Source organism: Pezoporus occidentalis, unplaced genomic scaffold, assembly GCF_034315485.1.
Source record: "Pezoporus occidentalis ecotype Australia unplaced genomic scaffold, CSIRO_AGI_Poc_V1 ctg182, whole genome shotgun sequence".
NCBI classification, from domain to species: Eukaryota; Metazoa; Chordata; class Aves; order Psittaciformes; family Psittacidae; genus Pezoporus; species Pezoporus occidentalis.
This window is the reverse complement of record NW_026913662.1, coordinates 1,070,115-1,088,773: the sequence shown is the minus strand read 5'-3', so window position 1 is coordinate 1,088,773 and position 18,659 is coordinate 1,070,115. Positions and strand designations below refer to the sequence as shown.

At 40.8% G+C, this 18,659-nt stretch overlaps 1 protein-coding gene across 12 annotated transcripts in view; it reads right to left on the bottom strand.

Moving 5' to 3' along the window:
* CNOT4 (CCR4-NOT transcription complex subunit 4) overlaps positions 1–18,659 on the bottom strand; it is a 108,199-nt gene that overhangs the window by 30,773 nt on the left and 58,767 nt on the right. For all 12 annotated transcript variants that reach the window (XM_062615497.1, XM_062615486.1, XM_062615485.1 and 9 more), the window contains 3 exons: positions 16,369–16,426; positions 15,839–16,088; positions 13,468–13,965 (listed from right to left, as the gene is read on the bottom strand). In XM_062615497.1, the coding sequence (XP_062471481.1) occupies positions 13,468–13,965; positions 15,839–16,088; positions 16,369–16,426 (806 nt within the window). The remainder of the gene's footprint in view (positions 1–13,467; positions 13,966–15,838; positions 16,089–16,368; positions 16,427–18,659) is intronic.

Sequence of the window (18,659 nt, the reverse complement as noted above, 5' to 3'; positions counted from 1 at the left end):
CTATGGGAGACATTACTGTGGGGATCTGTTACAGACCGCCTGAGAGGAGAACCTGCGGATGAAGCACTCCATAGACAGACAGGAAAAGCCTCACGCTCCCACAGGCCCTTGTTCTCATGGGTGACTTCAACCACCCTGACATCTGTTGGAAGGACGGTATGGCCCGGCACAAGCAATCCAGGAGCTTCCTGGATTGTGTGGAAGACAACTTCCTTCTGCAAGTAATAGAGGAGCTGACAGGGAGAGGTGCCATGCTTGACCTCGTGCTCACCAACAGGGAAGGGCTCGTTGGAAATGTGACGCTCCAGGGCAGCCTTGGATGCAGCAATCACGAGATGGTCAAATTTGAGATCCTCAGAACAGTGAGAAGAGCGTGCAGCAAGCTCACTGCCCTGGACTTCAAAAGAGCAGACTTTGGCCTCTTCAGGAACCTGCTTAGAAAGGTTCCATGGGACATTGCACTAGAGGGCAGGGGGGCCCAAGACTGCTGGTTGATATTCAAGGATCACCTGCTACAAGCTCAGGAGTGTTGCATCCCAACCAGAATGAAGTGCAGCAGGAGGGCCAGGAGACCTCCTGGGGTGGATAAGGAGCTGCTGAGGAAAATTCAAATGAAAAAAGAGGCTTACAATAAGTGGAAGCAAGGACAGGTGGCATGGGAAGAGTACAGGGATGTTGTCCGGGAAGCTAGGAACCAGGTTAGGAAAGCTAAGGCCCAGTTAGAATTAAACTTGGCTAGGGATATAAAGGATAACAGGCAGGGATTCTACAGGTACATAGCGAATAAAAAAACAGACTAGGGAGAATGTGGGCCCCATCAGGAAGCTCTCGGGAGAACTGGCTACACAGGATTTGGAGAAGGCTGAGGCTCTGAATGACTTCTTTGCCTCGGTCTTCACTGGCAAAGGCTCTGACCAAACCACGCAAGTCTTGGAAGGCAGACGCAGGGACTGTGAGAATGAAGACCTTAGCCCCACTGTAGGAGAGGATCTGGTTTGAGACCATCTTAAAAATCTGAACATGCACAAGTCCATGGGTCCTGATGAGATCCATCCGTGGGTCCTGAAGGAGCTGGTGAATGAAGTTGCGAAGCCGCTCGCCATCATATTTGATGAGAAATCATGGCAGTCAGGTGAAGTTCCTGATGACTCAAAAAAGGGAAATATAACCCCCATTTTCAAGGGGAAAATGGATGACCCAGGGAATTACAGACCAGTCAGTCTCACCTCTGTGCCTGGCAAAATCTTGGAGCAGATTCTCCTGGAAGGCATGCTAAGGCACATGAAAAACAACAAGGTGCTTGGTGACAGCCAGCATGGCTTCACTAAGGGGAAATCCTGCCTGACCAATCTGGTGGCCTTCTATGATGGGGCTACAGAACTGATGGACAGGGGTAGAGCAGTTGATGTCATCTACGTGGACTTGTGCAAAGCGTTCGACACTGTCCCACACAACATCTTTGTCTCTAAATTGGAGAGGCATCAATTTGATGGATGGACCACTCGGTGGATAAAGAACTGGGTGGATGGCTGCACACAAAGAGTTGTGGTCAATGGCTCAATGTCCGGCTGGAGACCAGTAAGGAGTGGTGTCCCTCAAGGGACCCGTGTTGGGACCAGTCTTGTTTAACATCTTCATGGCTGACATGGACAGTGGGATTGAGTGCACCCTCAGCAAGTTTGCCAATGACACCAAGCTGTGTGGTTCGGTTGATACCCTGGAGGGAAGGAATGCCATCCAGAGGGACCTTGACACACTTGTGAGGTGGGCTGATGCCAACCTCATGAAGTTTAACCATGCCAAGTGCAAGGTACTACACCTGGGTCGGAGCAATCCCAGGCACAGCTACAGGTTGGGAAAAGAACAGATTCAGAGCAGCCCTGCAGAGAAGGACTTGGGGGTGTTGGTTGATGAGAAAATGAACATGAGCCAGCAGTGTGCATTTGCAGCCCAGAAAGCCAAGCGTATCCTGGGCTGCATCAAAAGGAACATGACCAGCAGGTCAAAGGAGGTGATCCTGCCCCTCTACTCTGCTCTCGTGAGACCTCACTTGGAGTAGTGTGTGCAGTTCTGGTGTCCTCAACATAAAAAGGACATGGAACTGTTGGAACAAGTGCAGAGGAGGGCCACGAGGATGATCAGGGGACTGGAGCACCTCCCGTATGAGGACAGGCTGAGAAAGTTGGGTCTGTTCAGCCTGGAGAAGAGAAGGCTGCGTGGAGACCTCATAGCAGCCTTCCAGTATCGAAAGGGGGCCTATAGGCATGCTGGTGAGGGACTCTTCATTAGAGACTGTAGTGATAGGACAAGGGGTAACGGGTTGAAACTTAAACAGGGGAAGTTTAGATTGGATCTAAGGAGGAAATTCTTTCCTGTTAGGTGGTGAGGCACTGGAATGGTTTGCCCAGGGAGGTTGTGAATGCTCCATCCCTGTCGGTGTTCAAGGCCAGGTTGGAGAGAGCCTTGTGTGATATGGTCTAGTGGGAGGTGTCCCTGCCCATGGCAGGGGGGCTGGAACTTGATGATCTTAAGTTCCTTTCCAACCCTAACTATTCTATGATTCTATTCTTTAAGAACCTATCAGTATACCATGTGCGTGACAAAGGCACAAAACAGCACTACAGAAAAGCAGCAAATAAGCAAAAGAAATTCAGAGGAAAATCAACATGTGAAATAAACTCAGTCATCAGCATCTTGTACCTGACTGCACAGACTGAATAGGCTACCAAGGTGTATTGTGTAACAGGCTGGCTATTGCAATGACCAGCTTGTAAGAAGGCCTGTGTGAAATCTTCAAAGACGCTGTACAGTAACAGTTTTGAAGCCTTGGCAAGACAATCAGAATGCTGAATTTCAGCTGTGGAAAGGGGGGGAGGAGGAAGGGGGGGGAGGAGGAGGAAGGGGGGAGGAGGAAGGGGGGGGGAGGAGAGGGGAGGAGGAAGGGGGGGGAGGAGGAAGGGGGGGGGGGGGGGGAAGGGGGGGGAGGGGGGGGGGAGGAAAGGGGGGGAGGAGGAAGGGGGGGAGGAGGAAGGGGGGGAGGAGGAAGGGGGGGAGGAAAGGGGGGAGGAAGGGTTGGGAGGAAGGGGGGGGAGGAAGGGGGGGGGAAGGAGGGGGGAGGAAGGGGGAGGGGGGGGAGGAAGGGGGGGAGGAGGGGGGGAGGAGGAAGGAAGGGGGGGGGAGGAAGGAAGGGGGGGAGGAAGGGGGAGGAGAGAGAGAGGGGGGGAGGAGGAAGGGGAGGGGGGGAGGAGGAAGGGGGGGAGGGGGGGGAGGAAGAAGGGGGGAGGGAAGGGGGAGGAAGAAGGGGGGAGGAAGAAGGGGGAGGAAGAAGAAGGGGGAGAGAGAAGAAGGGGGGAGGAAGAAGGGGGAGGAAGAAGGGGGAGGAAGAAGGGGGGGAAGAGGAGAAGGGGGGAGGAAGAAGGGGGAGGAAGAAGGGGGGGAGGAAGAAGGGGGAGGAAGAAGGGGGAGGAAGAAGGGGGAGGAAGAAGGGGGAGGAAGAAGGGGGAGGAAGAAGGGGGAGGAAGAAGGGGGGAGGAAGAAGGGGGGAGGAAGAAGGGGGAGGAAGAAGGGGGGAGGAAGAAGGGGGGAGGAAGAAGGGGGAGGAAGAAGGGGGGAGGAGAGAAGAAGGGGGGAGGAAGAAGGGGGGGGAGGAAGAAGGGGGGGGAGGAAGAAGGGGGGGGAGGAAGAAGGGGGGGAGGAAGAAGGGGGGGAGGAAGAAGGGGGGGAGGAAGAAGGGGGGGAGGAAGAAGGGGGGGAGGAAGAGACAGACTACTAGAAGGAGTTCACCAGGAGTCTTTCAACACAGAAATAAAGGGGCCACCAGAAAAACATATCCTTTGCAGTGACATCTCTGAGACTTCACTGATTTTGTGTGCTTGCGATTTCTAGGAATCCCACAATGCTTAAGCCAAATGATGGAGTTTCACACATTCACATAGGCCTGAGAATGTCACTGGCAGATTAAAGAAAACTGAATCTATCTTCATTTAACCAGCGTAAATAGCTGGGCTGCCCATCAGGAATACAAATAACCATTTTATATTAGGGAGTTATCAAGTGACAGAAGCACTGGCAGATAAAGCTGCTTGCAGGGAACATTTAAAAGCCTCACCAACATTTCTGACACACAGGAAGCAACTTGCCAATCCATGAAAACAGCTTTCTAAGTGTCATACCACAATGTGGATTTCACATGGAAGACTTACAGTTTTGAGCTCTAAGAGCTGGTGCAACAAGAAGTGTACATACATACATGCACATGTATACGTACATCCACACACCTACAAAATTGTCTTTGTTAGTCAAGAGACACACGTCTCCCCTCAGCTTTAAACAGTGCACGTAAAGCAGCTTTTATCTTGATTCCATATCGATTTCCATTGTCAGATTGCTCAATTTGAAAGACAGCCATGTAAACAAAAAAAGCACTATTTTTTAATTCAAAATAAATCAAGTGCAACGTAACATGCCAGTAAGCCAAATTATCAAGTAGAAGAGGAATATACTGAATTTGAAAGTATACACTTCAAAGGGAAAGTAATTTTTTCTCAATAATTTTCCTTTTTGCTGAAGATCTGACAGCACAAGTTTTAAGCTGTCTGTGACTAAGTTAGTATAAAGAGTCAGAAAATTTAATTTCTTTCCAGGGGAAATCCCTTCTACAACATCAGTGAGGGGACATCTCATCTTAGATATTCAACAGGAAGATTCATATTTGCTTATATGTACAGTATCAGGATTTTAGTAGGCTTGAAAAAAGCAATTTTACATTAAGTATTCCAAAGAGCTCTTGTGATTTACTCATACTTACCATGACTCAAGAGACCAAATCTAATACATAGTTATAGCAGCCAGCCACCCAATTTTAAGCTCTAAATAAACTTAAAATTGAGACTCCAACTTGCTTTGAAAAACATGCTTGACTTCATATTCAGTGTTTCCACGGTATCCCGCTTTTTATTATGGACTTTTTAATCATATATTGCTAAAACCACATAGTGGTCAATTGCAGGACTTCAATCTAGTTGGGGCTCACTGTCCTGCATACAAAAAAGACAATATATTCTGTAATGATTCCACCTTAGTCAATAGCCTCTTTTCCATGTGAGCTAGCAAGATGCTTCTCATCCAAACAAAAAAAAAAAAAAAGCACCCCATAAGAAAAAAGCCAGCTCTTACCACTGATAATCTTCAATATTAACATAAACCTAAGCTGAACATACAAAGACTTAAGATACTGAAACCTACATATAGAACAGTTCGATTAAAAAGCTTAGAAAAACCATGCATTTCTATTAATCTGAGAAAAATGTTCATTTAATCCATGTATATATACATGCTGCTTACTCTCAGATCCTGTACCATGCTTTAACATCACCAGGATGCCCTGTGTCCTGGGTTCCCTAGTAGTAGCAAGAGAAAAATGACTGCTACTGCTGAACCCAGGATACTCTGTCTGTCAACAAAAACCAGTACTTTGACCTTACGTGAAAATCCTGGATGTATAAGTGTACTTATAGATATACGCATAAATAAGAACACATGGAATTTGCCCTATGGCAAATGCAATAACTAGAACAGGGGGGGAATCAGATCCTCAAGCTGTATAGATAATTAGCAAGAGCTTTTCTAGTTATGGAGGTTCTAGATTCCAGGAGTCCCCAAAACCAATTCTCTAACCAAAGCTGTGAGACCAGCATTAGCACAGCAAATGCATACTCTGAGAAATGATAAATTATTTTTTCCAGAGCTGTAACAAACAATTAAGGCTAATGTACATTTATAGATACTTCAATCATTCTGTGGGAAGATCAGATAGAGCTGAGAAGAAAAAAAACCTTCCATGATATGAAATTAATCCTGATTACTAAATACTGTCTTCCAGTAGACGTGACCTACTTTTTAAATACATGGGGTTTTTAAAGTAATTCCTTTGGGAACAAGCTGAAGTTCAAATGAGGTTGTGACGTAGAAGGAACCAAGAGACAGCAAAGCATAGAAAAGATCAGATTTTTTTCTTTATCCCCCCCCCCGAAATGTGATTTGGTATTGCTGAAGGAGACACACTTCTTGTAAAGCTGCTTTTTCAATTGCTGTTATCCCTTCAGGATATTTCATTTACACTCCTCCCCAGTACAATTTCTAAAAAGATTGTGTTTGCTCTTTCTCAATGATTCTTCAAGTTGGTGCATTTCAAAACATGTTTCTGCAGAAAGCAGATGAACTGTCTGTGCTTTCTGCTAAAGTTCATCAGTCATAATTGGTATTCTGTGAGATGGACTTGACTTAGAAGGAACTGAGGTTTCAGATCCGTGCCCAAGGCACAGCCTCTTGTCAAACACTGCCACTAACAGGTGGCACTGCCAAGTATACTAATTCCCAGGCTTACAAGGAAAAATGCCAGGTTTTTAACATCACTAAGACAATTACATCTCTTAACTCATGCTGGTGGTTTATTGTGTATTTTGAAGTGCCAGTCTGTAGTTTAGAAACGCACTGAATAGAACACAGCACCCCTAAACTGAGCATCTGCCTGCTGGAGGAGACACATGCTACATCAGCCAACAGATCTGCCTTTTAACACCACTGCAGAGCAGTCCCAAGATCTTACAGGTTACCTGTGAAAGGAAACAGCTTTTTCTAACTTTTGGTGAACCAGCCCTAAAGAGGAAGGAAAAGTTCTTGTTCTGAAAGGAATAAATGCAGTCTTCCATCCCTAAAACACAAAGGTCCAGTATCTAATGCAGCTGAAGCTCATTTGATGACAGTACTACAGACACACACAGTCAAGGAATTTGATGTGAAATACCTCCTGTATACTTGCTTCCCCCATTTCTGGGAAAGAGTTACCCCAAAAGCTGTCAGGACTGATGGTCTAGAATGCAGATTAGGTCAGCCACTCAGGCCACGTATTTCAGTGAATAATGCGTTTATTTCAAGTCTAGCAGTGTTAAAGTGATTAGTCATTCCTCTGATGTACTGCAGCCAAAAAAGCGGATTTTCTCCCCACCTTTTTCTTTGCATTTTTATCACATTTTCATCTTCCGAAATAAAATTACACATTTAAAAACAAGCATCTTACTACTCAAAAAGGATGCCTATTTTTCACTGCCATCCCTGATCTTTACAATCAAGGATTAAGAAATATTTAAGACCTTAAAACCAAGCTCCTGGAGATGAGGCACAGATACTTATATGTCAGGCTTCATTTGAAACAGTATCTCCTATATAATAATATGAAAAAAACTGACAGCTTTTACAAGCAATTGCAACATTAACACTGAAAAGGCACTAGGAGGGAAGGGTGGGTATGTGAGGTGAGATGTTGGAACAGATGAAGAAGCAGCAGGACTTAAAGGACAGGTGCTCTGGATGAAGTTCTCCCAGAGACTGTGACAAGATTATGCTAAGGAAGGGAGGCCTTAGTAGGAAATGTAACAAGTATAGGGGAGTTAAGGGATAAGACACTAGAGGTAGGACAAGGAACATCCATAGGAGATTTCAAACAGTGTGACTTCAATCTTGACACTGATTTAGTATTTGAGATTAATCCAAAATGCCATTTACTTCATTTGAAACCTGGCAGCACCTAGGTACATTAAAAAAAACACCTCCAGAGCAACGGAAGCAAGCAAGCCAATAGTTCATTTTCAAATCAAATTTGTTCCATATTGTGCTAAACACTTCATCTCCAGTGAAACAAAATTAGTTATGATGGGAAATAAATGAAGAATTCATTTTGTGCGTGGGGGATACACACAGATACAAAGCACCTCCTAAAGAAGGGCTGTGGAGGCCTAAGAACCTCTATGGAAAGAAATGGGATGGACTGGGTGAAAGGACTGCTAAGAACAAAATGTTCAGTGGCAAAAACTGCACTAGGAACAGTTATTTTTGCTGAGGAAAATGGGATACACAGGGTCTATGCAAGGGTCAGTAAAAGCAATACTGGTAACAGCTGAGGGTTGTTTACAAACAATTCTTTTTATTTTACCATTTCAAATCAGTGTTCAGGCCTTTATTTTCAAATGAGGAGTGACCCTGATAATCAGGGTAACACATCCACTTCTGAGAGGAGCTGCTCTGCACTGTGTAAAGACACAAGCCTTTGGAGGTGACACACACAGCACCTACAACTAATACTGTTAGGTCAAGAGAAAAAGTGTAGCAAAACGTTCTTTCAACCACTGCATCCATATAAAGGGATGTGAGGCAACACCGTTTAAGTCACATTGCCAGTTGCTAGGGCATAGGATTAAATGCGTTTTGTACACAGCATCTGAAGAGTTTCACATTTTACAACATGCTGAATTCAACAGCCATACCACATGGGCTCTTTCAAAAAGGCAAAATAGAAGAAACAGAACCCCTCTCCAAACCCCATGCCAAATTTTAATCTTGAGACCACAGAAGAGTGTCAGCCGCAAATTCAATTTTTTTTGTCCATGACTATATAAAACCAGCCATGTTTTCCTTTGTTCAGGAGACAGAATCATCTATTAAGAATCAACCTAGAGAGAGGAGACAAAGTCAAAAGGACAACGGTCAAATAAGAAGTGTGCATCCCAAATGGAAATGTGGTTGTTTTGAGAACAGAGCATGTCAACACTAATTCTGATATCCCACCCTTCTCTGTGGTCTGAATAAAGTCTTTTAAACAATACAATCACAGCCAACATACAGGGACCTTCCCTTCTTTTACTAAGAAGTTATCCAAAAGGTAGCATTAAGCAAGAAAAGATTTTATGTTCAAGACAAATTTATTAGGTGGGGGCACAGAGGCCAGAAAGTAAAAAGCCAGACAAGATATAACACCATCAGCTGTTCAGATATGGAAGAGCTCAGGACATAAAATAAGCAGTAAGGCTGTGGACCTTCTTAATATAATCTCCACTGCTTTGCCCTCCCTGCTACTCGCTATTGCTTCACAACCTAAATGCAGGCAAGACTTGAAAATGTGCATGCTAATAGGAGTCTTGATAAGGAATGCAACACCACTATCACAAAGACTGTTGGATGGCACTCAAAGTTAATACAATTGTAAACTTAAAGATGAGACTGAGACAATAAATAGGTACACATAATTCCATCAATTAGGCTGTGCACATTCAAGAGATATAAGCCACAATATCAAAACAAAAGGCCAAGAGAACAGAATTTTGATTTGTCAGTTATATTTGACTATGAAGACTTAAGACATTCAAGCCTCCTGTTTTGAAATTTCAAGAACAGTCCCAATCTGAACAGGGTTTAATTCTTTGTACTTCCTATCTGTCTCTGTGTCCATTTGACTATACCCTTTCATATTTCTAACATATGCATGGTACACGTAAATTGCCCATGTTCAAGAAGCATTTGGACAATGCTCTGAGAGGTATGGTTTAACTTTTAGGCTGCCCTGTGTGAAGTCACAAGTTGGGCTCAATCTTTTTGGATCTCTTCCAGTTCAAGTGGTTTCAATGACTTACGTGGGTAAAATAGACACACAATATTGTATAACATTACTCTTGTAAAAGTTCAAATTTTAAACTATCCCATTATTGAACTAAGTTCTTACAATTAATTTTTTTTTCTCATTTGGAATTATGTTCAGGATATTTAGGAAATTAATAAATGAAGTAAGAGCCAGTTTCAAAATGTCAAGTACTTCACCTTGCATAGAACTGATGAGAAAGGCAAATTAACCATTTACAGCTTCTTCTCATACCTTTAACTGTGAATTTGTTCTTAATAAATCAAACTATATATTTCTATTTTTCCATTATTAATATGCATGTATATAATTTAATAAGCTTATATCTCAAAACACACTGTTAATTTGAGACCTACTTTACTCTATGATCCAATGCTATACCTATTATTTTAGAACACACCACTGGGCAGTAGGGTAGCAAAGATGACAGCACGTTAGCTATCAAGTTACAAAGAGTTAACCGTTATCCTAAAGTAACATAAAAATAAAGGCATGTACCCACCGACACTTCTGTCAGTGGATCTTTCCTATCTGCAGAATAAAGGATAGGCAATGTCCTTTGTTCTTAGGATAGCTTGCACACAGGCTAGGGCAAGACTGCTTTTAGCAACACTCATGTTTTCCATGAATAAGAAGCCACTGAACTCTTCTCCTAAAGCACAGTTACACAGCTACAATTACACAGCAAATCATCTAACCCATCCCACACCAGAGAACAACAACAAGCCTAAATTGTCCCTTACAGTGAGAACATGTAACATCTGCTATAGTTTGCAAAACGCTAGTTTGAGAATCAGTCAATCAAAAAGTTCATTTAAATATGGGTTGGGGACAAATGTATGCCTGATGAATGTGACACATTTCAAGTATATGCATAATAAAATTATTAAGTCAATCATGTGTCATTGTGTTATTTCACTGGTAACTGCTGAATGAGTTTAATAAGTACTACTTACTCTGAGAAATAGGATACCAAATTCCACATAGAAATTATTCTTAAATGACAGCTTTAAAAAATTAAAAAATAATATGTAGGTAGAGCATGTGTCCATTTAAATCTGGTACACGCCACAAAACAACCCTACCTCAAACTGTGGGGTCATGAATATCACACAGCTTTGATTCTCAACTAAAAGGTAGCTTTAGAACATTATATTTAACATGTCACACATGAGCATTTCAAATTCATATGAATATTAATGCCTACCTAAAGCCAATGCAGCAGTTTAAAAGACATAATTTTCTTCATACAAGCTTCCAAGCCACAAATACACTTCATGAAATCAACTAAAACTGGATTTAGAAAGCCTAAAAAGTAGTATATTAGCTTCATATGAAGTATATAGGTCTGCTTAATTTCACATAAATGAAATAGAGGAGTTTACAACGACTGCTTAAGTAGAGCGGGAAAATGCACAGAATAAATTCATGTTTTGTTTTGAATAAATAGTCCACTATTATCCAGTTTAGGAATTTATAGTCCTGAAAAAAATTGTGACCAAAGGCCTTAAACACTGAACTTCAATAGCAGTTGAGGGTCTCTGCTAGAAGACAGAATGTGAAGCTTCACCTGCACTAGGTTTCTTTCGCTGCTACATCTGGAACAACTGAGTTGATGACATTTTTTTAAATGCCCTAATACAGACTAACAAAAAGGAGCTTCAGGTATACTACAGCTAATCTCTATTGCTAAACGGCTATTGTGATACGCACCACCTTCCTAGCAGGTTAGCTAGTAATAAAGTCCTATCAACATGATTTTTCTGTACTTGTACACTACCCTCCTCCCCCAACCTCACCAGACAACTGAATCTGTAAATCAAGTGACAAAACCAGGAAAATTCTGTAATTATACACCAGCTACTGACAGATTAGAAGCAAGCATAAAGAACAGGAAATATTCTTAAAAAGAAAAAAAACAACATAAAAGGAATTCATTGAGACACTTGTACACTAGATATGGATTTGAAAAGACAGAATAATCAATAAATTGGAAGCTATTTAAGTCAGCACACAAACAAGATTTTTGAGAACATCTCCTGACTTTGAAATTAGCCGTACTTCTGAAGCACTTAGATCACTAAAGAAAACCCTAGGCACTAAATACCATGCAAGTAATACAAATCCATAGTCCAGCAAACAAAACCAGAACTGATTTCTGACAAGAAGATATATCAAGCTGACACGTAGATCAGCTGAGAAGTGTTTGCACTGCAGCAACTGCTACTATCTGGTTGTCAACCAGGCAACTAGCAATGTTTTCTATAACAAGAGATTAAGACCAACTCAAAGGAACTTTCCATAGAGACTACAGCTGATGTTTATTTTGTGGTTTTAGCACTGTATCTGCCAAAAATATTCTGAGATTAATTGTTTCAAGCAGTTGCATACAAAAAAAAGAATATACTTAAATATGAACTCTGTTGCCTTAAAACATGGGAGAAGCCATACACCAAGGATCTATGAGTCTTCCATAAACACAGAGACTCGCTTTCAAACTGCCAAAGACAATTAATGTAATTTAAAGCATATTTTGCAAAACTAGAATCAACCTTTACTACAAACACTATCTTTTGTTGATCTTTTTCAACACAAAAGGATTTTTCTGCTCCCCGTAGCCCAGAAGATAATTTTGTTACTGGCCCCTCAAACTAGCAATTTTTAGAACTGAGTTGGAAAGCTGAAACTTGATGTCTTGCAATGTTCTTGGAAGTTCTGTACGGTTTAGGGCTAAGCAAGCAACAACTTGCAGTGTTACAGATGGTGCATTTTTGAATCCACATCATAAATAATTAATTTTCCTTTAATTTTGTTTCCTTTTCCTCCAGTGTAACCATTATCAGTCATTTTAGCCTAAAAAACTTTGCCACTGCCAGTATAAAGAATTTTGAGCTACATGCATTTGTAGTCTGGACCAAATGTTTATGCTATGCATAAGCCTAAGGATCCTACAGCAGTACTGTACCTGCAACAAGCCTTCAAAGAGGGCAAGTACAGGAAAGTAACAGCCAAAATTAGCTCTTGTACTAGAGCATCAGAAGAACACAGTGACTTTTTCTAGGTCATTTTCTTATAGTATAGCTAGTACTTCTCAAAACCCATTGAAGGAAAACTACACTGGCAACATCTCAAGAAGCAGTTTTCTCCATCTCAAGGCTACCAAGAGTTTGCAGAGACTTTCTACCTGCAGTTCATTATACATTTAATGCATTCTTTTTTCCCACCTGTTAAGAACCTGTTTGTGCCAGGCTATATTAGAAGCATGGAAGGACTTCAAACTCCAGAAGTGAATTTTTAGTCACAACAATTATTGTTACAATTAGCTCTAAGTTGTAATGTTTGCCACAAGAGCCATCAATCCATTCAGAGCAGCCTGAACTGGCCTGACTGCACATTTATCCTCCTCCAGCATCACAGTCCTCACAATCAGGATGAATCCTCGTACACACATTGCAAGCATCCATTCAGTGAAAGATTAGCATAATATTAAGACCATCTGAAGTACAGAAATGAAGAGCATTGAATATTTTATCATGCAGCCATTTGGTTATGCACAAGAGGGAACAACCCAGCCAAGGTATCTGGTACAAAGTACCAGCATTACAGCTTTTTTACACAGTTTTAAGAACTCTGGTCAGCACCTGCATAACACAGAAGTCACAATGCACTTCCAGGGCCTACTCTTAAAGAAAGCCAGTCTGGCAAGAACCAAAATACCAGTCTGCTTTGGCACAAAATTAAGAGGGCACACAATACTCCACCTTCCTTATAAAGCTCAGTATTACAAGGCTAAACATCCAGATTTTTTTTTATATATATATATTTTTTTTAAAGGAAAGGGCCTATTTAAAATAATATTCCTCCCTCAGTTCATAAACCTAGCATGACAGTCAAGAGATACCACTCTACCACTTGCAGCTGACTGTTCCCTTTACCTGTCCTAGCTCAAAGAAGCTGAAAGCATTAAGTCATTTTCATGGCTGTCCCGATTCACCTACCTGATATAGGGATCCCTCCCAGACCTGTGCTGTGTTGTGGTGGGAGACTCAAGTCCAAGAAATTACTATTTGAGGTGGGATTTGCTGTGTGGTTCAAGTGCATGATGCTATTGCGTGGGAAGGCCATCCAAGGATAGCGAGCTGCTTGGCCTGGAAAACTGAAGGAGTTGTAAACTGCTCGATGCTGTTGAAACTGTGGGAACCTCTGTGGCATGACTGGAAAGGTGCTACTGAGAGAGTTGGCATTTGTGGGTGCAGCAGGATGCAGAAATCCAGAGCCTGGCCCTTTGGCAGTTGTAGTGTGTGGGGTAGGGTTCTGAAGAGATGTGGGCGAGAGGGAAGGTTGGTCTTGGACTGACAGTTCCTTCTCAATTAGGTCTGCTAAGGCTTTGCGGGTGATGTCAAAGGGGTCAAACCCTAAGTCGTCCTCTTGCTGTTTGGAAGAACCAAACCCAAAAGCTGCTTGCCAGTCTGTGGAGGATGATACTGGTATAGTTTCTGTCAGAGAAAAGAGGAACAGGAGTTAGAACGAGAATTAGTAACTACCGATGCAAAAATTTCAGCCTTACTGAAATCTGAATCTATGTTGCCAGTTACCTTTATATAATACTTCTTTACATATTCCCCAAAGACACCTTCTTCATCAGCTTAGAATGCCATTTTCACATCAAACTGTCAGATTTCTACTTAGGGTGAAATGGTAGAACTAGAAAATAGTATTTTTACTGCAGAATTGCTCTGTTCCTAAACTACAGAAAAGCCTTACCCAGTAAGTATTTTCAGTAATAGCACCAATTAGGAAGAGACGTCACTTGCTTAGAACATTCTTTACACATATATTACTTAATGGAAATGTGACCAAGTGAAGTTTAAATAAGGTAGTTATTCAGTTCAGTATTTTGCTTTCAGTATTAATGCTGCGCTTCACCTCTGCTCTGCAAGAAAGGTGGAATGATGCTTCCTCTCAAAAGGGTAACATCTGAGCAGTGGTTAAGAAAAACAACAAAAAACCACCCAACCCCCCCCGTCTCCCAATGAAAACCAACCAAATTCCTGAGCAGGTAAGAACTGACAAAACAGAAGGAACTATATCACTGTATCACAAGATATTATTAAATATTTTGAGGCAGTGTTGCAATAAAGGGTTACCAGAATTTCCCTGCATTTTCAATTACTACTTTGTTTTAGTATACTGTTTAAGTCTCTTATTCAGGTTTAGGGAAGGCTGGGTCTAGTTTCATAGTATTTTTCCTCAAAACCGTGGTAAAGCAAGCTGATGAATACAAAATATTATCACTCACAACATTATCTCCCTCTGCTGGTAGGGAATCTGGTCTGCTGCCTCAAGTACTTCAAATTAAGCTCAGTATGCTCTAAGAAATCTACGCTTCTATTTTCACTCTAAACATCATGACAATAAATAGTTTCCAGACAGACAAAAACTTGTCCTTTGTATTCTTTTTAAATAGCAGCTATACGCTTTATATTAATTATGAAACAAACAATACCTCTACTACCTGGAAATTATCTCTCACTGCTACTTAATCCTCATAAAATTTGTGTGTACATTACCTTAACAGTAGCTAATTTCCTTGTAATAAATATTGTTTACAAACAGGACTACAACATCCGGAAGTCAGAGAAACATTAAAACCAATCACTAAGTAAACCAACCGTGTCCTACAGTACCATTTACATTCTATTTATTACTGATGTACATTCCACTATTAATATTGTTTCACTTAATTTTCTAACAATTCCCTCAGATTTATAATTTGAGCACTTAATTACCAAGGACTATATAAATACAACTAAAGATATGTTTCATTCATATGAAGTGATATTTCATAGGAAACTACCTTTCAGTTGATGTTATTAATCATATTTTTGCATTTTCTGAACATATATAATCTCGCTTCAGAAAGTGGAAGATTAGGCACCTTCAGACAACTATGCAGAATAGTAAAGAAAATTCTGAATTCTGCTGCACAGCTTCTGATGTCAGAATTACAGATAACAAATTATTAAACCAACATATTATGACACCACATTTTCCTAACTCTCAATAAAACCCTGTAACATTAAATATTAAGCATACATATCACTTCCTATTATTTAGACAGGCACATGGCCGAAGGAAACTAAAATAAGCATTCTGAATACTTAGACATGCAGCTGGAAAACTCTGTAAAGTTTCTTTTAGAAGTAACCCATAAGCCAGTGCGATTCATTTGTAGTTGAGAGACAAATTTTAATTGTTCATGAAGGTGAAAAAAAGTATGGAGGAAGTCCTAGAGTTTTTGGTTCTACATAGTTTTAGAAATCAGTTGCAAAAGCAAGCAATACCCAGCCATGTAACCTGTGTACAAACCTGATGTGAAGAGGCTCTGTGGTTCTGGTGCTGTGGGCCAGTCATTTGAAGTCTGTGGAGAGCTGGGGAATGGAGGAAGCCCACTAGGGATAGGGTTAGGGTGCCGAAAGTTGTCAGAGAAGAGTGACTGTGATTCTGTTACAGCCCCTTCAAAAGGAGACCGTGCACTGTGATTAGATGAACTGATGGGTATGACTGGATTGGGTTTTGTTAAACCAGGCGGTGGTGAAGGTGTATCACTATTTGTTATCTACAGGCAAGAGAGAAGAGAAACAATTAGGATATGAGTGTTTATATATAAAATATTCTTCACTAATACAATTGAAATATTTCCTCAATCTGTAACTCAGTTAAGAGTTAATCTATAACTCACTACACGATCAAACATTAAAATCAACTTAGCAGTAGCATTTTTTACTTCTGTTTAAAATTATGATATACTTCAGAAAGTACTGGCTTCTCCAACTACAAGCTGCACTAAGGCCTCAAACTTAATCCTTACTTTTACAGCATTTATCTTAATGTCTCACCTGCTGGGAGCTGTCACCATTTCCTATACTGAGTGAATCTGAAGGTTTGTCGATAGGGCTGCAAAAGTGGAAAGGGAAAAGAGACAGTAAGACACTCAAGCATTTAATTTTAAAAATCAGTATTTGCTTTTATAGTGGTAAAAAAGCCTTGAAACAAAAATGAAGTGAAATTAAACAGGAGAAATAAAGAAGGGAAAATGCCCACTTGAGACTTTTTTTAATATAATAAACATTTCAAACATTTGCCATATACTGGCACACTTCTTCCCACCACTCTCCACTCTGCTTGTTGACTGTCCTGTTAAGGAACAAAAGGAAAGTTTTAAACATGCTCATAGTATTGCTATGCCATTCAAAAAAAAAAAACTCTTGTACTATGGCGCTATTCCATAGCATTCAGTTCCATTTATGCTACTATGGGAAAGAAACTTGGGAACAAATTTGTTTTCCAAATACTTAAGTTGTCAGTTCCCATACAAGTCTTAACTCTGGGGAGAGGTAAAAGATTAAATTAACTACTTAGTTCTGATGGCCAAGTTAATCTTCCCACCAGCCTTTGAGCTTTAACTAGCAGAAATTAGTTCCAAGGTAAGAAAACTGAGTTTTGAGACGACAAAGGGCGAAAAATGGAGGAAAGATACAGCATAAAAAATTCCCAACAAACTTAAAGAGAATAAAAGGTAAGACACAGCAGAAAACCACCTGAGAAAACTATTAACTAGAAATTAACATGACTTGGCTGAAATGGCACATCTCAGGATTCAAGATTTTGACAGGCATCTGTGCGTTGCCTTAATTATGCTAAATACCACAATAATGAGAAGTATTAATTTCAGTTCAGATTAAAATATCTGCTTTACAACTTCAGGATACTTTCATTTTTATCTACCCATAAGAGAAGATGCACAAGCATCAGGCTGCACAGCCCAAAACACTAGTCCTACCAACAAGGACCAGAAGAACGTGAATTCCAGTTCCATTTAAAAGCCAGAATGCAATACAAGTAAAATTACAGGCATAATGTATCAGCACAAATTATACATATAGTTATTATTTTAACTGGGTGCAGACTTCAGATTCTAGCTAAACCTTGTTTTCAAACACCCCTTGCTGCTGCAAGGTTCAAATATGTATAGAGCCACATATCAAGGTCAAAAATTCATAAAGGTTGCTTCTCTCTGTAAGTGTTCTCTCCATCCCAGAATAACTAGTCAAACCCAGCAGAATTAATTCTCCATTCTAAAGAAACTGTATAAGAGTAACCTGTCAATAAAACCTATTTTTGTGCAAAAGAACACCATTTGAGTCAGAGTAGCAAAAGAGATAACTGAAGCTGAAGTATTTACGATTATAAAAATCAGATGAATGTACTTGTAAACAAACATCACTCCAGTACGGATTTAGAGCAGCATGCTCAATGGTTGAGCAGCATGAATACAGTTCTTCCACTTAGAAGAAACTGCCCTGGGTTAGTTAATTTCTTAATACCTATAACACAAGTATTTGCTGTAGACTCTTCACTACATAATCATTCTGACTGCCGAGCTGATATTCCAGCCAAATTCTTTTATCAAAGCCGCTGATAGAAAGTCACAATGCTGCAGTTTAAAAAGCTATGCGTTAGACAACTTTGAATGACAATCTAAGTGCTGAAAAGGTTTACTATATTCGAACCTGAGCAAGGAGCCTTTAATTGTAAGGCAGGCCTCCACTCCTCAGAAATGAACACAATTCATTATCAGCTACAAAAATTTTACTTAAATTTAGTACATTCTTTTCAAAAAAGATATGGAAGTTGTATGTTATTACTGAGATGCAACTACAGGATCTCTGATCACACCTCAGTGAGGCCGCTATTAAGCCTAAGATACCACTTTGAACAGTACTCAGTGTTAATGCATTGGTTCAATATTGGCTACTTAATTGGTAACACCCACTGCTTGAAATACTAAGGTTTACCTTGTTGTTTTCCCACCCCACCTATGAATGAGCCCAATCGCTACTACCTAAGGGGGTCCATGAATATATATAAACTAACAGCATGACTACAGACTATCATGGGACCCGCAAGTGATGGTTATGATGGAAGAGGACATCAGTTCCATTCAAGGAGGGCACCAAAGAGGAAAAAATATTGGTTAGCAATAAGGAAGTTGTTGAAAGCAGATGAATTACTTCCTCTGCACAAAAGCCTCAGACGAATCTTCTGCCCTGTTGGCTCCTGTTACACAGTAATAATCAGGGCACCCTTTACTCTGCAGTTGTTTCTGCAACACACCTCTGTAAAGAGG